The 16925-nt window shown below is 34.2% G+C and overlaps 1 protein-coding gene across 2 annotated transcripts in view; it reads right to left on the bottom strand.

The window, feature by feature from the left end:
* LOC149799636 (putative receptor-type tyrosine-protein phosphatase mosPTP-1) overlaps positions 1-16925 on the bottom strand; it is a 143552-nt gene that overhangs the window by 76527 nt on the left and 50100 nt on the right. For both annotated transcript variants that reach the window (XM_089958978.1, XM_089958979.1), the window contains 2 exons: positions 13067-13245; positions 762-940 (listed from right to left, as the gene is read on the bottom strand). In XM_089958978.1, the coding sequence (XP_089815104.1) occupies positions 762-940; positions 13067-13245 (358 nt within the window). The remainder of the gene's footprint in view (positions 1-761; positions 941-13066; positions 13246-16925) is intronic.

Below are 16925 nucleotides of genomic sequence, written 5' to 3'. Positions count from 1 at the left end.
TAAAGTATGAAATACACAAAGAAACCATTAAAAAAAAACATATTTTTAAAAAAAAAAACATTGGTAAACAGGATAATAGCTGACATCCTACTATGGAGTATAACTTGGTCAGATTTTGTTTAGTTATTTGTACATTGTATATTTTTATTTGTGGGGTTTTGAGTTTCACTGCAAGAGTTTTCACACATAAATTATTTCAATTCATGTGACAGACAGATAGTCTGCATGATTGGTGCACTTGTGCAGCCTGGCAGCATCACTGATGCCCTCTAGGTCAAACATAAATATTTTATTATGAATAAAAACATATTGTGACCTGATTTTTATTGTGTATAAATTACTGCTTATACACTGTTTTAGCATATTTTATATGCAATACATGACAGCGGTCTTTTCATTTCTATGTAGGTCAGAATGCTAAAAATACACTAATACTTATGAGTTTGTATTAATAGATTAAATGTCAGCCAATTAAAAGCAGCTTCTGTATTCACATGCATCTTTGTTTTGACAGTACTTTGTTTTGCAGGAGGGATAGTGACATGGTGCACAGCCTATGATTTGATAGATTTAAGATGACTACTGTACTACCTTTACTACCACCCACATCACCACTACCACCACCACTGCTACTACTACTACTACTGTTGCTTATTCTACTACTCTTAAGATATTTGACAGAATTCTCATAACATAGAGTCACTTAGCATAAAACATGTATCTATCGCTCTGTGATGAAGTCGGTGTGCAGTGTTGCCTACCTCTTTACTTCCATCTATCGTGATTGGAATGATTATGTTTTCTCCCACAACTTCATACTGAATCTCGTAGCCCTGTAGATTTCCATTAATGGTGTCTTGTGGGGGAGCTTGCCAACTGATCTCAATTTTGTCACTCTCCACACTGCGGGCTGTTAGATTGAGAGGTGGAGAACTTGGCCCTGAAACGAGAAATACACTATAACTGCATATTAAGTGGATATCTAGGTATTATGATGACTGATTGATTCATTTGTGTTCAAAAGCACATGAAAACATGATTGATTATAAGAAATAGATGGCTCAGCCTATCTAATAATTAAGGGTCAAACAATACACATGTACTGATATTAACATGATGCACAGGCTATGATTTGATAAATATCAATACACATAAAGACTAAAGCAGCACTCACTACCGGTAACAATTATTTATGGACATTTAAGAATAAAGCTAACTTTTATAAGGTGTACATCATTTTGAATCAAGTTAAACCTTTAGTACTAATATATCAAAATGAAAAAATCCACTGGTGAATCACTTCACCCCTACTAAATATCTGGCATCAAGGTGTACTTACATGCATTGTTATTTCTAATCTACTTCTTGTATTAGTATAAAAACAATACATAACCAAACAATATGTGCCATATATTTTCAGTATAGATAGATTATCTCCCTCACGTATTTCCTTTAGGACACTGAAAGAACCTTTTCTCTTGTTCCTTCTCATTTTTGGTAAATGTGGCATAATTAGCTCTATGGAAGATACAACAATAGGGACATAGGGTTACAAACATGTCCAAAACAGTCCATTACTTAAAATCTGATGTAGATATATGATGTATTGGACATGTGTATATATATATGTATATATACATATGTACTCCACCCATGCAGTCTACATGTAATTTACCTATGGAAGTCTACAGATACTATACATGTATTAAATCCATGTAGTCTGTATATACTTCATTTTCATAGTGGGAATAATAAGCATACGATTGTCAGAAAAGAAGCATAAGTATCTTGCTGGTGTGTACGCATGGATGAGGTCAGATAGGTATGTTGGACTGGAGTCCAACAGTGAAACGTAGCATAGAGAACAAATTTTGTGTTTGATTCTGGATCGAATGGATAGCCAGTGTAGGATACAGAGCAGCAGGAAGCTGTGCTCAGATCATGGTACTCTAAGTATGATCCGAGCAGCTGTGTTTTGAACTTTTTGAAGTTTCTGAAGTAGATATTGCGATGAACCAGGCAGAATTGAGTTACAATAGTCCAGTCTTGAAAGTACTAATGAACATACAAGTGTTTTAGTGGCATCAACTGAAAGATATTTGCGAATGGAGCTGATGTGTTTCAGCTCAAAATAGGCAGCCTTGCACATGTTCATGACATGATGGTGCAACGTGAGAGTACTGTCCAGAGTGACACCTAGGATTCATACTGTGTGAATTTAGTGTTGGTGTTGCTGATATTTATTGTTCGAGGTAAAGGATGTGACTCAGAAAGTCTTTTTGTTGTGATCAGAATGGCCTCTACCCATGTAGTCAATATGTACTCTATATGAATTCTACCCATGTACTCTATATGAACTCTACCCATGTAGTCTATATATACTCCATATGAACTATACCCATGTAGTCTATATATACTCTATATGAACTCTACCCATGTAGTCTATATGTACCCTATATGAACTCTACCAGTGGACTAGTGCAACGTGAGAGTACTGTCCAGAGTGACACCTAGGATTCATACTGACTGTGTGAATTTAATGTTGGTGTTGTTGATATTGTTCGAGGTAAAGGATGTGACTCAGAAAGTCTTTTTGTTGTGATCTGAATGACCTCTACCCATGTAGTTTATATATACTCTATATGAACTTTACCTGTGTAGTCTATATGTACTCTATATGAACTCTACACATGTAGTCTATATATACTCTATATGAACTCTACCCATGTAGTCTATATGAACTCTATATATACTATATAAACTCTACCCATTTAGTCTAAATGTACTCTATATGAACTCTACACATGTAGTCTGTATATACTCTATATGAACTCTACACATGTAGTCTATATGAACTCTATATGAACTCTATCCATGTAGTCTATATATACTCTATATGAACTCTACACATGTAGTCTATATATACTCTATATGAACTCAATCCATGTAGTCTATATATATTCTATATGAACTCTACCCATGTAGTCTATATGAACTCTATATGAACTCTATCCATGTAGTCTATATATACTCTATATAAACTCTACCCATGTAGTCTATATATACTCTATATGAACTCTACCTCTGTAGTCTATATATACTCTATATGAACTCTACACATGTAGTCTATATGTACTCTGTATGAACTCTACCCATGTAGTCTACCATATATACTCACGTATAAGCTGAATAATTTAGGAAAAAATAAAAGCCTGGAAGAAGAGGGGGGGTGTCAGCTTATCTGCAGGCCAATGTCTAAACTTGACAGTTTTTAGGTCTTTTTGTTGACTAGTCTAATGGCTGTAAATCTTGGGACACGAAATAATAATTGTTTCCGTGTCCTACAACACAGGCATGTTAAATGAGTAACTCTCACTGATCCGACAATTATTAAACTGGTATTGATTTTGTTATTATTTTGCATGTGCATATTTTCTGATTTCTCCAACATGAAATTAAATAAAGGTAAATACAGACGTCAAATTCACCAGGCAACCAGGCTGAACTATAATCGACAGTAATCACCCAGTGGAAAGCGTGCTTAGCGTCACTTAAATCCTTATTTATTCCCAAACATATATGATGCAGATTTTGCTTTATTCATTGTTTCAACCAAATTGTGATCTTCCAGATAATGTTTCAGCTAGTCCTTAATAGGTGTTTCATTTGTGTTGAATCACATGCTCACGAGTTACTCATTTTCAATAATATAAGTGATCGTACAAACTGAGATAATATTTTTAAAAATGTATGCACGTTTCATTGTACAAGTCACATATCCAGAATAATTTACATGTTCACGAAGAGTGGTAATAATAAAGGCTAAAATTCTCATAGAGATCAGTTAAGATCAACATCAATCAGTTTTAGTTTTGTGTTTTGGCTGAACAAACATCATAGCTTTCCACACAATGGAAAGCTTGATGTTTCGGTATCTCCTGTGTTGATAGTTGGCGAATTTGTCTTTTGTTTTGCGACAGCAGTACAGGCAAGTAAATCATTAAAATCCTGAAACTGGCTTATGTTAAGTGGGAATTTTGACAGGTAACTATACCAGTACATTGATGTGTAATTCCATAATATTAGCATGATTACCATAGTTTTGTAAAGCGGGGTGTAAGGAATACCTATAAACTTTTCAAAAGCTAAGTAGGGAGACTGAATAAAAAAATAGATACTGGGACCTAAAATCAGGAGGATTTTCATGACATTTTGAAAGCCTTGTCTTCACTAAATATTGATTGATGTTCCTGGTCCAATATGCATGAAATTTGCAAAAAAGATTGCCGTTTCTCCGTGTGATGTGTCCTATTTTCCCCCAGGACATGCCCTATTTTCATATTTTGGTCAGCTGTGGTCAAACTGCACAATAGCTAAAGATTAGTCTTAAATAAACAAGCAAGAAAGTCAGTGTGACTAATTAAAAGTTAATCCTTATTGATGCAACTATTTTATGAAAACAACTGGCAAAAAGAAACTACGTTCTACACTATTGTGTGTTATGCAAACACCAGCGATTGATTGGCAAATAAAGGATTCCCAATTTTGTTGAACTAAGGGTACCTAAATAGGCAGCCTTATGGTACTGTACATGTGGCAACTATTTTCCCCTCGTTGTATATCCAACCTTATTTCCTTATTGTCAACTCATAAAGCATTTAGTATTGTTTACTATAAAATATGTACTGTATTCTGAATTAGTTTTTTGAGGACATATTTGCTGCACAGTATGTAGCTTCATTCCTTCTTTTAATTTAATGATAGTAATTAACATAGGTATATACGGTATAAAAATGCCAGGTGTTCACTCATGTAAGTTTCTTTCGTGGGAATGGCACTATAGCATATGGAGTTACAGCATTCGTAGTGATCATTCCTCGGACTGAAATTAATTGTGGACAATTTTATTGTTGTGGTTTTTTTTTTGTTGTGGTTTATTTTTTTTATGTTTGTATTGTTGTAGAGGTAAAAAAAAGATCATTAATGTATGCGAATAATGTTTAAACATAACATTCTATTTAGTAAAGAAGCGAATTCTTTCTAGTAATTATTTTGTCACAATAATAATTCACAGGTGATATAAATGTAGTACTTTTCTTGTTTAGAAGAATTGACAATTGAAGACATAATGTAATAATCAGGAGTTCTCTACAAAATTATTAGAATTGGGAGGTAGGCATGGAGTTTTTTTTCCCTCCCGGCATGAAAGTTGACAGGTATGGTGTAAGGTTGCTTACATCAAAGCAAACTACAACTCAGCTTTTATGGTATTAGCTTCATTTTTGAAGCATTATTTCTGAAACTTCATTATTGTATTTCGGAGATATCATTAAAGTTTAGCACAATGGTGCCCATGATTCGACTCCAAGGGATGTACTTAATTCAGCGCGTAATCAATCCTACAATGTACATGTGGTGGTGCCATTAAGAAAATATGTTCAGTAGCCTAATTGCGAGCATTGAATCGAACCGTATTGTTGTTCATTATGTTGTCATACTGGGATTACATTTTACTGAGTTAGGTATTAAAAATTTCAAAGCAAAGTAAATTTGTAATTACCAGTACGCTGATATGCAATAATGTATAAACAAACAATCGACTCAAAAGGGAGAGGTAGTGTTACAGCAACTTGCAATTGCTAAATTCTTGTTATTGTTCAATCAAATTATACACAAATCTGAATTAGGCAGAAACAACAAGAAAACAGAAATATAAATAAATTACTTTTCAAACAAGTTTATACCATTTCTTTTTAATAATCATGCATGCCAACCTCGAGATAATTACACATGTAATTTTTTAAAATAAACGTTTGCCTAAATAAAAGCATTTAGAACTTACCTCGTGCATCTTGAGATGTCTCGGAGTCATGAGTCAGCTTATACACAGATAATGCACTTGTTAGTGTTTATGCCTGCTCAGTTTGGGGGTCGGCTTATACACAAACGGGATTATACCCAAGTATATATGGTATATATACTCTATATGAACTCTACCCCTGTAGTCTATGTATACTCTATATGAACTCTACCCCTGTAGTCTATGTATACTCTATATGAATTCTACCCATGTAGTCTATGTATACTCTATACGAATTCTACCCCTGTAGTCAATATATACTCCATATGAACTCTACCCATGTAGTCTATATGTATACTATATGAACTCTACCCATGTAGTCTATACATACTCTATATAAATTCTACCCATGTAGTCTATATATACTCTATATGAACTCTACCCACGTAGTCTATATGTACTCTATATGAACTCTACCCATGTACTCTATATGTACTCTACCCATGTACTCTATATGAACTCTACCCATGTAGTCTATATATACTCTACCCATGTAGTCTATACATACTCTATATGAGCTCTACCCATGTAGTATATACATACTCTATATGAACTCTACCCATGTAGTCTATATATACTCTATATGAACTCTACCCATGTAGTCTATCTACACTCTATATCAGTTCTACCCATGTAGTCTATATATACTCTATATGAACTCTACCCATGTAGTCTATATATACTATGTATGAACTCTACCCATGTAGTCTATACATACTCTATATGAACTCTACCCATGTAGTCTATACGTACTCTAAATAAACTCTGCCCATGTACTCTATATGAACTCTACCCATGCACTCTATATGAACTCTACCCATGTAGTCTGTATATACTCTATGAACTCTACCCATGTAGTCTATATATACTCTATATGAACTCTACCCATGTAGTCTGTATATACTCTATATGAACTCTACCCATGTAATCAACATATACACTACTCCATCCATATAATCTATATATAATCACTCATGCTCTAAATAAAATCACATGTACTCTACCCATGCAGTCAACATATTTTCTATATGTACTCTACCGAGGCCCCGAGTGACTGAGTGGTCTAAAGTGTTCACCATTACATCTCACTGCCATCTCACGTGGGTTTGAGTTCCAGGTTCAGCCAATCTGGGTATGTAAGAAAGCCTGCCAGTAGCTTTTCATGGGTTGGTGGTTGTTTCCGGGGTTTTCCCCATGTTCTTCCTCCACCATTTATACTGGCCATCTTGTGCTGAAAAATGGTTAAACCATACAATAACAACATGTACTCTACCCATAAAATAAAAATATAGTCACATATACTCTAAATATGCTCTACATATACTCTCTCTATGCAGTCCACATATAGTCAAGTGTATTCTACCCATGTACTCTATATGTACTCTACCTATGCAATCTACATTTAGTCACATGTACTCTATGCAGTCCACATATAGTCAAGTGTATTCTACCCATGTCCTCTACATATACTCTACCTATGTAGTCTACATAGTTATGTCTATTCTACCCATGTACTCTACATATACTCTACCTATGCAGTCTACATATAGTCATGTGTACTCTATGCAGTCCACATATAGTCAAGTGTATTCTACCCATGTAATCTACATATACTCTACCTATATAGTCATGTGTACTCGTACAGTCCACATGTAGTCAAGTGTATTCTGCCCATGGTACTCTACATATACTCTACCTATATAGTCATGTGTACTCTATGCAGTCTACATATAGTTAAGAGTATTCTACCCATGTACTCTACATATACTCGATGTAGTCTACATAGTTATGTCTATTCTACCCAATGCATATACTCTACCTATGCAGCCTACACAGTCACATGTACTCTATACAGTCCACATACAGTCAAGTGTATTCTACCCATGTACTCTGCATATACTCTACCTATGTTGTCGACATAGTTATGTCTATTCTACTCATGTACTCTACGTATACTCTCTGCGTGGGTTCGAGTCTAGGATTCGGCCAATGTGGGTATGTGAGAAAGCTTGCCAGTAGCTTCTCGTGGGTCAGTGGTTCTTCCTGGGGTTTTCCCAGGTTCTTCCTCCACCATTAATACTGGCCACCATACATAGCCTATCATGTGCTGCAAAAATGGTGTTAAACCCCACAACAACAACTACATATACTCTGCCTATGCAGTCTACATATAGTCACGTGTACTCATTTGCTTTGAAAGCTGTATGCTCTTTAAATTAAAACAGCATGTCTGAGTATTAAGTTGTTACACATAAATAACAGCTACAGGTTATAAAAACTCTTCACTGTTACTTCAAATCATTAAGTAATATCTCTTATCATAAAAACACTCTTAACATTCCATAAACCTCTTCATAATGCACTCTCAATTTGGTTTAAGGTTTCCATTTACTGAACCCCTCATTTTTCTAATGTAAAAATATAGCCCTGAAAAGCAAATTACTGTGACTTCCTTTATTCTTGTAAAGAGTAGTACCCTCCAGAGTGAACACACCATTTAAGTTTTGAGTGTACAAGAATTGGAGAAACTGACCTAATGCAAAAACTTCACACAGATGCCTATACAAGCAATGAATTCTTCCTCTTAACAAAAATGCTGTAAGAAAAGAGACACCTATGTCTTGTCAATGGTTCCCATTGGGGACAAAAATGTACAAACATAATCATTATAGATATACACATAATTATTTATAACTGATTCAAATCATTTAAAGCTAGTCTCATGAATACAATGCAATTTTATACCTTTTTTTATAATTTTTATTTGGAATCATTTTTTAATAAATATTTTTGCTTTAAAGAAAAATGAATTTACCATACCCCAATCCTGGGTACTTAATATTTATAAAGAAAAAAATACAAGAAAATGAATCAAAAGATAACACTTTCAAGGGAGGTAATGTTAGTAACAATTTAACTTGGTAACTGAAAGAAGGCCCATATGATATGCCATTTAGCTCTTAAGATCTTGCAAATGAATTTATTTTTACGGATATAATGTTTTTGTGGTTTTGCAAAAAACAATTTTTTGGAGTCTTTTTTGTTCATATGAAATACTACTGTGTTAGAGGTTTGGTCACCTTGTAATAGGCTACACTGCACATAATATTTTTACTATATGAACATAACAGCCATATGAAAGTATGGGACCAATAAACTTCAATTCATGGATATGATAGTGGAGAGGTCCTATTTTTTACACAGGCTGATACTCATTCATTTGAATTATTATCTACATGGTTTTGTAGCAACCCACAAAAACAGTATTCCCAAAAATAAAGAAAATTTCACAGTAAATAATAAACAGTGTGCCAAAATAGTCTGAGCAGGACAGGTACTAGAGTTTGGTTTGTGCAGTGGGGAAATACATGAAGCTTAACACTGTTAAAAAGATGGTGAAAAATATGAAGACCTAAAAAGGTTAAAATAAAATAAAAGTCCAAGAATCATTCACCAATTAAACAAAAAATTAAGGAGAGTGTCTTTGATTATTTCAGAAAGAGAGTAGGGACCAGTCTACATAATTTGGAAGGTTTGTAATTATAAAGTAAAATCATCATGACTCTTAACTGCATTATTTATAAAAGAAAGTTTAGTAGTTATATCGGATGATCACACTGGTCTGTGTGTTTTAATCCATCAACTGACATTTATAATATTTGACAGAATACTGTACATGCCTTAATAACATCAGTGCACACTCTTCTCTTTGGTAAAAACATGCATAAAATAGTCTCTTCTAAAAGCACACATCTCAATACCAGCATTCCAGGTTGGAGGAAGGCAACTTCTAAGATCAAACATGAAATACATGATCTTCTCAAAAGCTACAATCATGCATGCCTAATGTGTTGTAATCACTTACATTTGTGGTTTAAATCAAGTCTCAAAAATATATCTTATATGGGTTTTATTAGGTATAACCATATTGGGAGGCAGAATGCATCTTCAGAGCTTATTAGCTTGGTTTGGTTTGGTGTTGTATGGCACAGCAACACAAATAGGTTATTTAGTGCCAAGGCAAATGGAATGAAGTGCAATAAGCACAGACACACCATGGCAGCTGACCCACATTGATCTGATGGTAGCATCTGGACCCAAACCCTCTTGGACACAAATCATAATCACTAACCACCTCAGTCACCTTTCCTACCCTTCAGCGTTAAGAGTGACAGTGCCTGAGATACTGAAATAATCATAAAACCTATTGCAGCTCAATTCAGTGTGAAATAAAAGTCACAGTGACCCAGTCTGAACTAAAGGGTGTAATACCCCTTTTGAGGTATCCTCAGATCAAGTTAAATTTACTTAACAATACAGGCAATATTTTTGAGAAAATGAGCAAAAATATTATTTGTGGAAAATAAACACAAAGTTAATCAATGTGACTGATGCCAGACAAAAGCTGTGAAAGATCTTAACCCCTTGACTGGAGCTGCCTTGCAATCCAGTCCAAAAGGTGAGATCTTGTACCAAGCATGCAGTGTTATTAATAATAATACAACTTTAGATACGATGAGTAACTTTAAAATCTAGTGCATAACAGTGTTTAAATATTATAACCAATGCAAAGAATATGAACTTAAAACATTTACTTTCAAATACGCTGAATTAAAGATAGTCAACAACAACAAAAAAGAAAACTTTTACCAAACCTTCTTCTGGAAATAATGCTGTTGAGAATCAGAGCAAAAATATCTTAAGAACAAATGCAGCCTGTATATTATGTTAAAATGTTAATTACAGAAATGTTCTCAGTTACTCAACTAAGTTATGCATTCTTGCTGTTATTTACATTTCAAACAGTACACTAGATCATGCCTTGAAAGACCACTACTTCTACCTAAACATCATGTTCTCTTAAGACAGGTGGTCTCTTATAACAGATCATAACTGAATATAATCAATAAATTCAGTTACTGACAGTATGGTTTCTTAAGACTGATGATCCCTGATAGCAGTGGTCTTTTAAGACAGGTTTTACTTTATCATATACACTTTTCTAAAGGACGAAACTTGCAATGTGTGACCTCAGTGACCCTGAAGCACAAAATGCAAAAATATTTACACAAAAAGATGATGCATACATATACATTCTGACATGGCAGAAAAAAGTTTTACACTCATCATACTCAAATGCATAGTCAGTGCCTTTCTAATGCCCAGATCTAAGTCATTAATTGCTACTAATTATTCCAAGATCCAGTATTAGCTTGCTTATTACTGTGTTGTCCATTCCTACAGACAAAATATATGTACCATCCCAATATTCTTTACCTGTCAGAAGCCATCCTGGAACTAAAATTGAGTAGGTGAAACAGCATCTTAACACACTCAATGTTTTGTTATGTTTTAAAACTTAACTAGTTTTCCTGATAATATTTATCCATTCAACTATTGTGAAATAACTTTATTTTCCTTGTTGGGTTACTCATTTTTGGTAGATTTGATGGTTGTTACAAGCCATGAAATTTTATATATGTATATAGTTGCATTTTATGCCATGGTTGCATTTCATGGTACTTCAATAAAATAACGGCTATAAGAAGCCAACTAAAGGTAAGCCTGACAAATGTAAAAATGAATTGCATAATAAACCCCTGGAAGATGAACCCTTCCAAATAAATGTAAGCATAAAATCCACAAAATTTAAAGACAGACCCAGCTGTGAGGACAATAAGACCCTGTTACACATCAGAGACAGATCCAAAATTTTAAACAAAATTCACAACAAAAACAGACCATGACAAGAATTTACAAATTTATAGCATTTAAGTATTCAACTTTAAAATGTAAAAACCAAATTGTGAAGAGTATTATCTACTTCCATCACTATGGGCATCATGTGTCTTTAACAGATGTTCTTTAAGCATGGCATCCTGCAAATGAATGGAGTCATGATGGTGCAGCCTTCTGCCTAGGCAGGTGAGACAGAATGCTTCAGCCTACCAGGGTCCAAACTTTTAGGCATGTAGTAATTAGTAGTGCAATGACTAATAGAAAAAATACTGACTGGTCTTATCGTCTTGTCATCTTTTTCTGCAGTATCACTAACTAAATATCTGACAACAGTTCTTTTCATATCTCATTGTTCTGTATGATTTGTTACAGATGATAGCAAATGCAACCGAAATGCATGTAAAAATCAGTATCATCATAACAAGCCATAGTGGGTATTTTTCTGCATGGTGTTATAACTGGCTATAGATAATAACTTAAAAAGCATTTAACTAATATAATGGCTGTGATAGTTAAAATAAAACAAATTACCATTCATACCCAGAAATTTACCCACAATGATCTGTCATATTGACTAATTTGAATAGGAAAATCTATATATTTATATTCATATGCCACAAATCACACTTTAACAGAAACTGAAATACATTTATCTGCTAAGAATAAAGATTCTCTTGTTGCTGAGGCTTGCAGTTATCATTTTGAATTTGGTGAGGTAATTTTGCAGCCATGAGCATTTTTTAATAATAAAAAAATACTTCACCAAACTAAAAATGATAAAGCTTTACAACATAAGAGCAGATATTTTGAGCATTCAAATGAATTTCAATTTCGGACATGTATGATTTGCAACACATGACAACAAACTGACACCATCTTTAATGTCATTGTAGGTAATTTTCTACATGGCACTATAGGAATAACTGATATTAAATTTTCATTTCAGAAATATTTCATCTATATAAGATACTTAAAGTAAAATGTGGTACAAGTCTTAACTAGTGCCTTGCAGAAGATTAAGATACTTAAAATAAAATGTGGTACCGGTCTTAGCTATAATACCTTGCAAAAATTAAGATACTTAAAATAAACTGTGCTACCAGTCTTAGCTATAATGCCTTGCAGAAGATTAAGATACTCAAAATAAACTGTGATACCAGTCTTAGCTATAGTGTCTTGCAGAAATTAAGATACTTAAAATAAACTGTGGTACCAGTCTTAGCTGTAGCGCCTTGCAGAAGATTAAAAGCACTTGCTTGCAAAATTGGCAGATTGGACAGGAATTTTCTTGTTCAACATCATCTACTACACATCATATTTAAAACAGAAACTGAAATTTATTAATTTGCTGAAAATAACTTGGTTCTCATGCTGATCAAAATGGCAACTACAATGCAAGTCTATTAACAATGAACTATGTATGTCCCTAAATTTTATTGATAAATATATACATGTATCTGGACATACTTTCTGGAGGTGTGAAGAAGAGTTCACTTGGACTGCTGGGTAGACTTGATCCTACTGCATTCCTGGCCATGACCCACACCTGGTATGCAGTGTTGGGTCGCAAATCCCTTAAAACAAAATGGTCTGTTTTGCTGTTTACTTCATAGACCTTCAAGTTATCCAAGGGATCACTTTCAGATCTGGAATGAATTTATAGGTACAAAGAGTTAGGGTCCTGAAATCTGGGTTATATTTAGACCCCAATCTGATTAAACTAGATCTCCACAGTCCTACATTAAGATTTGACAGCGACTGCTTAGGGGTCATGTTCTGGTGACCTTTGAACTAGCCAATAGAAAGGCGCCTTTCAAAAATCTGAAAGTGAATCAAATCATTCTGGTACACATTGATGCTCTTCAGCCATACTCCCAAACACAAAGATATAAGACTTCATCTGATTGGCTTATAAAATTAGTGATTATAGTAGTGACATATGTCAAAGAACATGACCCCTAAGCAATCACTGTCAGATCTGCATGAAGGACTGTGGATATCTGCTTTTAATCAGATTGATTTGGACCCCCAAATAAAAGATGAGGCCTAAGAGGGCTCATGACTGCTCAACTGGCTCAAAATAGCCTACTAGTCCTCTTCTTTGCCTCTATTTTTATTGTGCCATATTTGTCCCATATTAGACATTCTGCTTCCTCCATTTTACCTATTTATAAAAGCTGCCTTATGAGTAATATCCATGAATATTTTTGGACTCCAGTTGTTTTGGAAACAGTTTATACAGCACCAGAGAGCTGTACAAGGTGGAGTACTGTCCCACTGCTATAGTGGTGGAACTAATTAGTTTTTCAAAAGACTATTCAATGAGTTTTCAAGGACTTGAAGAAGTTTTCAAGTACTTCCAAATGTTTTCAAGTAGTATTTTTCTTTTGGAAATTGAACTTTCTCCATATGTCACTTTGTTTACCACTATATAAATACCACATATACTTATATGTAAAGTGCAACTGCAGACAACATAGGTCACGTTCTGCAGTCAGATAATGCACTAGCAGATCAGGGTCTATGCTGTTTCTTCTAGTGATTACATCTAACAAACTGCATAGGTTCAGTTCATTATTATATGACATATCTGGGTCTTTGCAGTCTGTAGTTGCTCTCAACTTAAGAGTACCTTAAAAATATGCTCCTAGTTCACCACTATAGTAAAGGGACATTATTCCAACTAGTAAATACATGTCCCGTGTCATTTAATTAACCAAATTTGATCCCATTTTATTTATTTAGTTATTTTTGTTTTTGAAATATATAACAGCAATTATTATTTGTAAGAGCAATATATTTTTGATTTTATCAAGTTTTAAACTGATTGTATTCACTTTGAGAAAATTAAAAGTTTTTCAACAAATTCAAGGACTTTTCAAGAATAACATGAACTTTTCAAAATTTAAGAGATTTCAAGGCATCCTGTAAACTTCAAGTATCTTCAAGATTTTAAAGACCATGGGTAATATATCATTTCATACACAGACACTATTTGTGTCAAACTGGAAAACAAATGTTCCCCTCCTCCTTGTGCCAAAGTTCCCAGATCTTGTATAATAATCACCCCAGTGCCTGTTATTTCAACCAAATAACAAAACAGTTCAAAAAGCATTTCCTGCTTTCTGATCAATATTTGTATCAAGTGTGATTTTTGTTTGGGCTGCACATTTTGTTTAAATAAATCTCATTACCATCAACGATTCGCACACAAAACATTGGAGTATAGTATAAATAGAGAAAGTAAATCAACAATCTTATAAAATGAGCACTGTCTTCCCATGCCCACCATTTATTTATTTTTGAACCGATTTTTGTTTTACAAGGTTATCAGTTCACCCAGTCTAGAACAAAATGTTTTTATACAAAGATAAAAGTTTTGTTTTCAAATAAATCTTCTTCTTGCTCAATACCCAGAATGCCAAGAAAACTGAAACTGGAGAGCCATAAAGATCACATTATACACCTACCCTGTAATTAAAAATGTCAATGTAGGCACTAGTATGATATGGCTGACTTGAGCGATTACTGACCAAAGTACAGTCTTGAACTAAACTTACTGTTCAGAAACCATCATTTTCACTATGGACTTACCATGACCGTAAATGTTTATCTTTAGATCCTGAATCTAAAGGCTTCCTTTTCTTGGAACTCATTGACCTTGACCTTTGACATTTTGATCCAAAAATCAATGGACTTCCTTGATACCTTAAGTGTGTGTGTGTGTTTGATTTAGATTTAAAATGTAGTTTCAACAATTTTTCAGTCATATCGCTATGATGTCGGTGGTGTGACAGTTCGTAGTGATATCTAGCACCTGGGCATCACGCCTGAGACATTTAGCATCATGTCCAATCCAGTCAAATTATTCTGACATCTATTCTGACCAGTCCTAACAGTAACCTCTTAATGCTGAGTGCCAAGTGAGGCAGTTGCAAGTACAATTTTTATCAGTCTTTTGTTTAATGAGCAAGGCAAAATATATATAAGGTATATTAAATGGACGCAGGAAGCTTCTTTTAATTTTCTAATCATCAAAGGTCTCTTACAAAGACTGTCTTTTTTATCTCGGTGAGTGTGAGCAACTGCTTAATTCATCGACACCTGTTTTCAAGTATAATTACACCAGCTGGACAACAAGTCAGTGCTGTGTTTAGCAATCAAAGGTAAAGTTTGATTGTGAATTAAAGGAACATCTAAAAAAACAATCAGAACTTCGACATGTAGCAATGACAGGGGAATCAGTGAGATGTAATACAAATGACAAATTAGATTCCGGATACAGTATTCTTTTTTGGAACATTTTATGTTATGATTCTGTTAATGTTTTTTTGCTAAATATCTACACTAATACATGTATCTTGATCACATACTACAAATGCTAATAGTAATAATACAAGCACAAAATTATAATGATGTTGCTACTAATAATAATAATAGTGCAAATTCTATTCTGTGCACAGTACATGCATTTATCATGAACCAAGTTTTAGAGCTGAACCTACCTTCAGAGGTCATCTGTCTACAAACTTGGCCACTTTGGCTTTTTCCTGTGGATGGCTGCTATCGACAGGTTTTACTGTATTTAATATGTGCTGCTCAGCCAAAAACGTTGATCATGATTAAAATACCTCAGACAACTCACGCTGGTTGAAGAGTTCAAGAACTGCATGCACAGTGACAACATGACCTACCTTGATGAGCAAAAAAGTAGACACTTTGTACTGCTGATGACTATTCTTTGAGTCACCATGTTTCTTTTGTCAACAAGTCTTCCTCTCAGCAGTTCTTTCTGGTAAAATCTACCTCAGCCTCATATAACTATTTCAAATTCTCAATCTGGCACAACTTTTAGGAATCAAAAGTCTCATAAGACTGATCAGAAATCTGTATCTCTTCCTATGTGTATTTATTGGCATGTTATTTCTGATGGCTACATACAGAAAAATAAGCAACATAATAATGATAGAGCTATTCCAAATGCTCTTATTTCTAATAGGCCAAGGTTACAGTCATGTATTGAAAGCAATACATTTGTTGGGTTAAACAAACACCACCTTGATTTTATTATGGAGAATTATGAACCATTTATGTCAATTGGTTCTCTTTCACTTACTGGTGATTCTGCCAAGACTATACCTATTAAAATATTAAGAGACACAGGAGCTTCTCACTCTTTTGTTATCAGGTACTTGGCCCTTGTATGAGAAGTCTTCTTTTAGTGAAGGTGTTTTTATTCAGGGAGTAGAGAATGGATAAGGTTGTGCTTAATCCACTTGTAACTGACAAGTGTTGTTTGGATCAGAACATTAATCCTGTCATGACT

Source organism: Sinohyriopsis cumingii, chromosome 5 (assembly GCF_028554795.1).
Source record: "Sinohyriopsis cumingii isolate HCF-2022 chromosome 5, ASM2855479v2, whole genome shotgun sequence".
NCBI lineage: Eukaryota > Metazoa > Mollusca > Bivalvia > Unionida > Unionidae > Sinohyriopsis > Sinohyriopsis cumingii.
The sequence above is the reverse complement of the archived record's forward strand: the minus strand, read 5'-3'. Positions and strand labels throughout refer to the sequence as shown.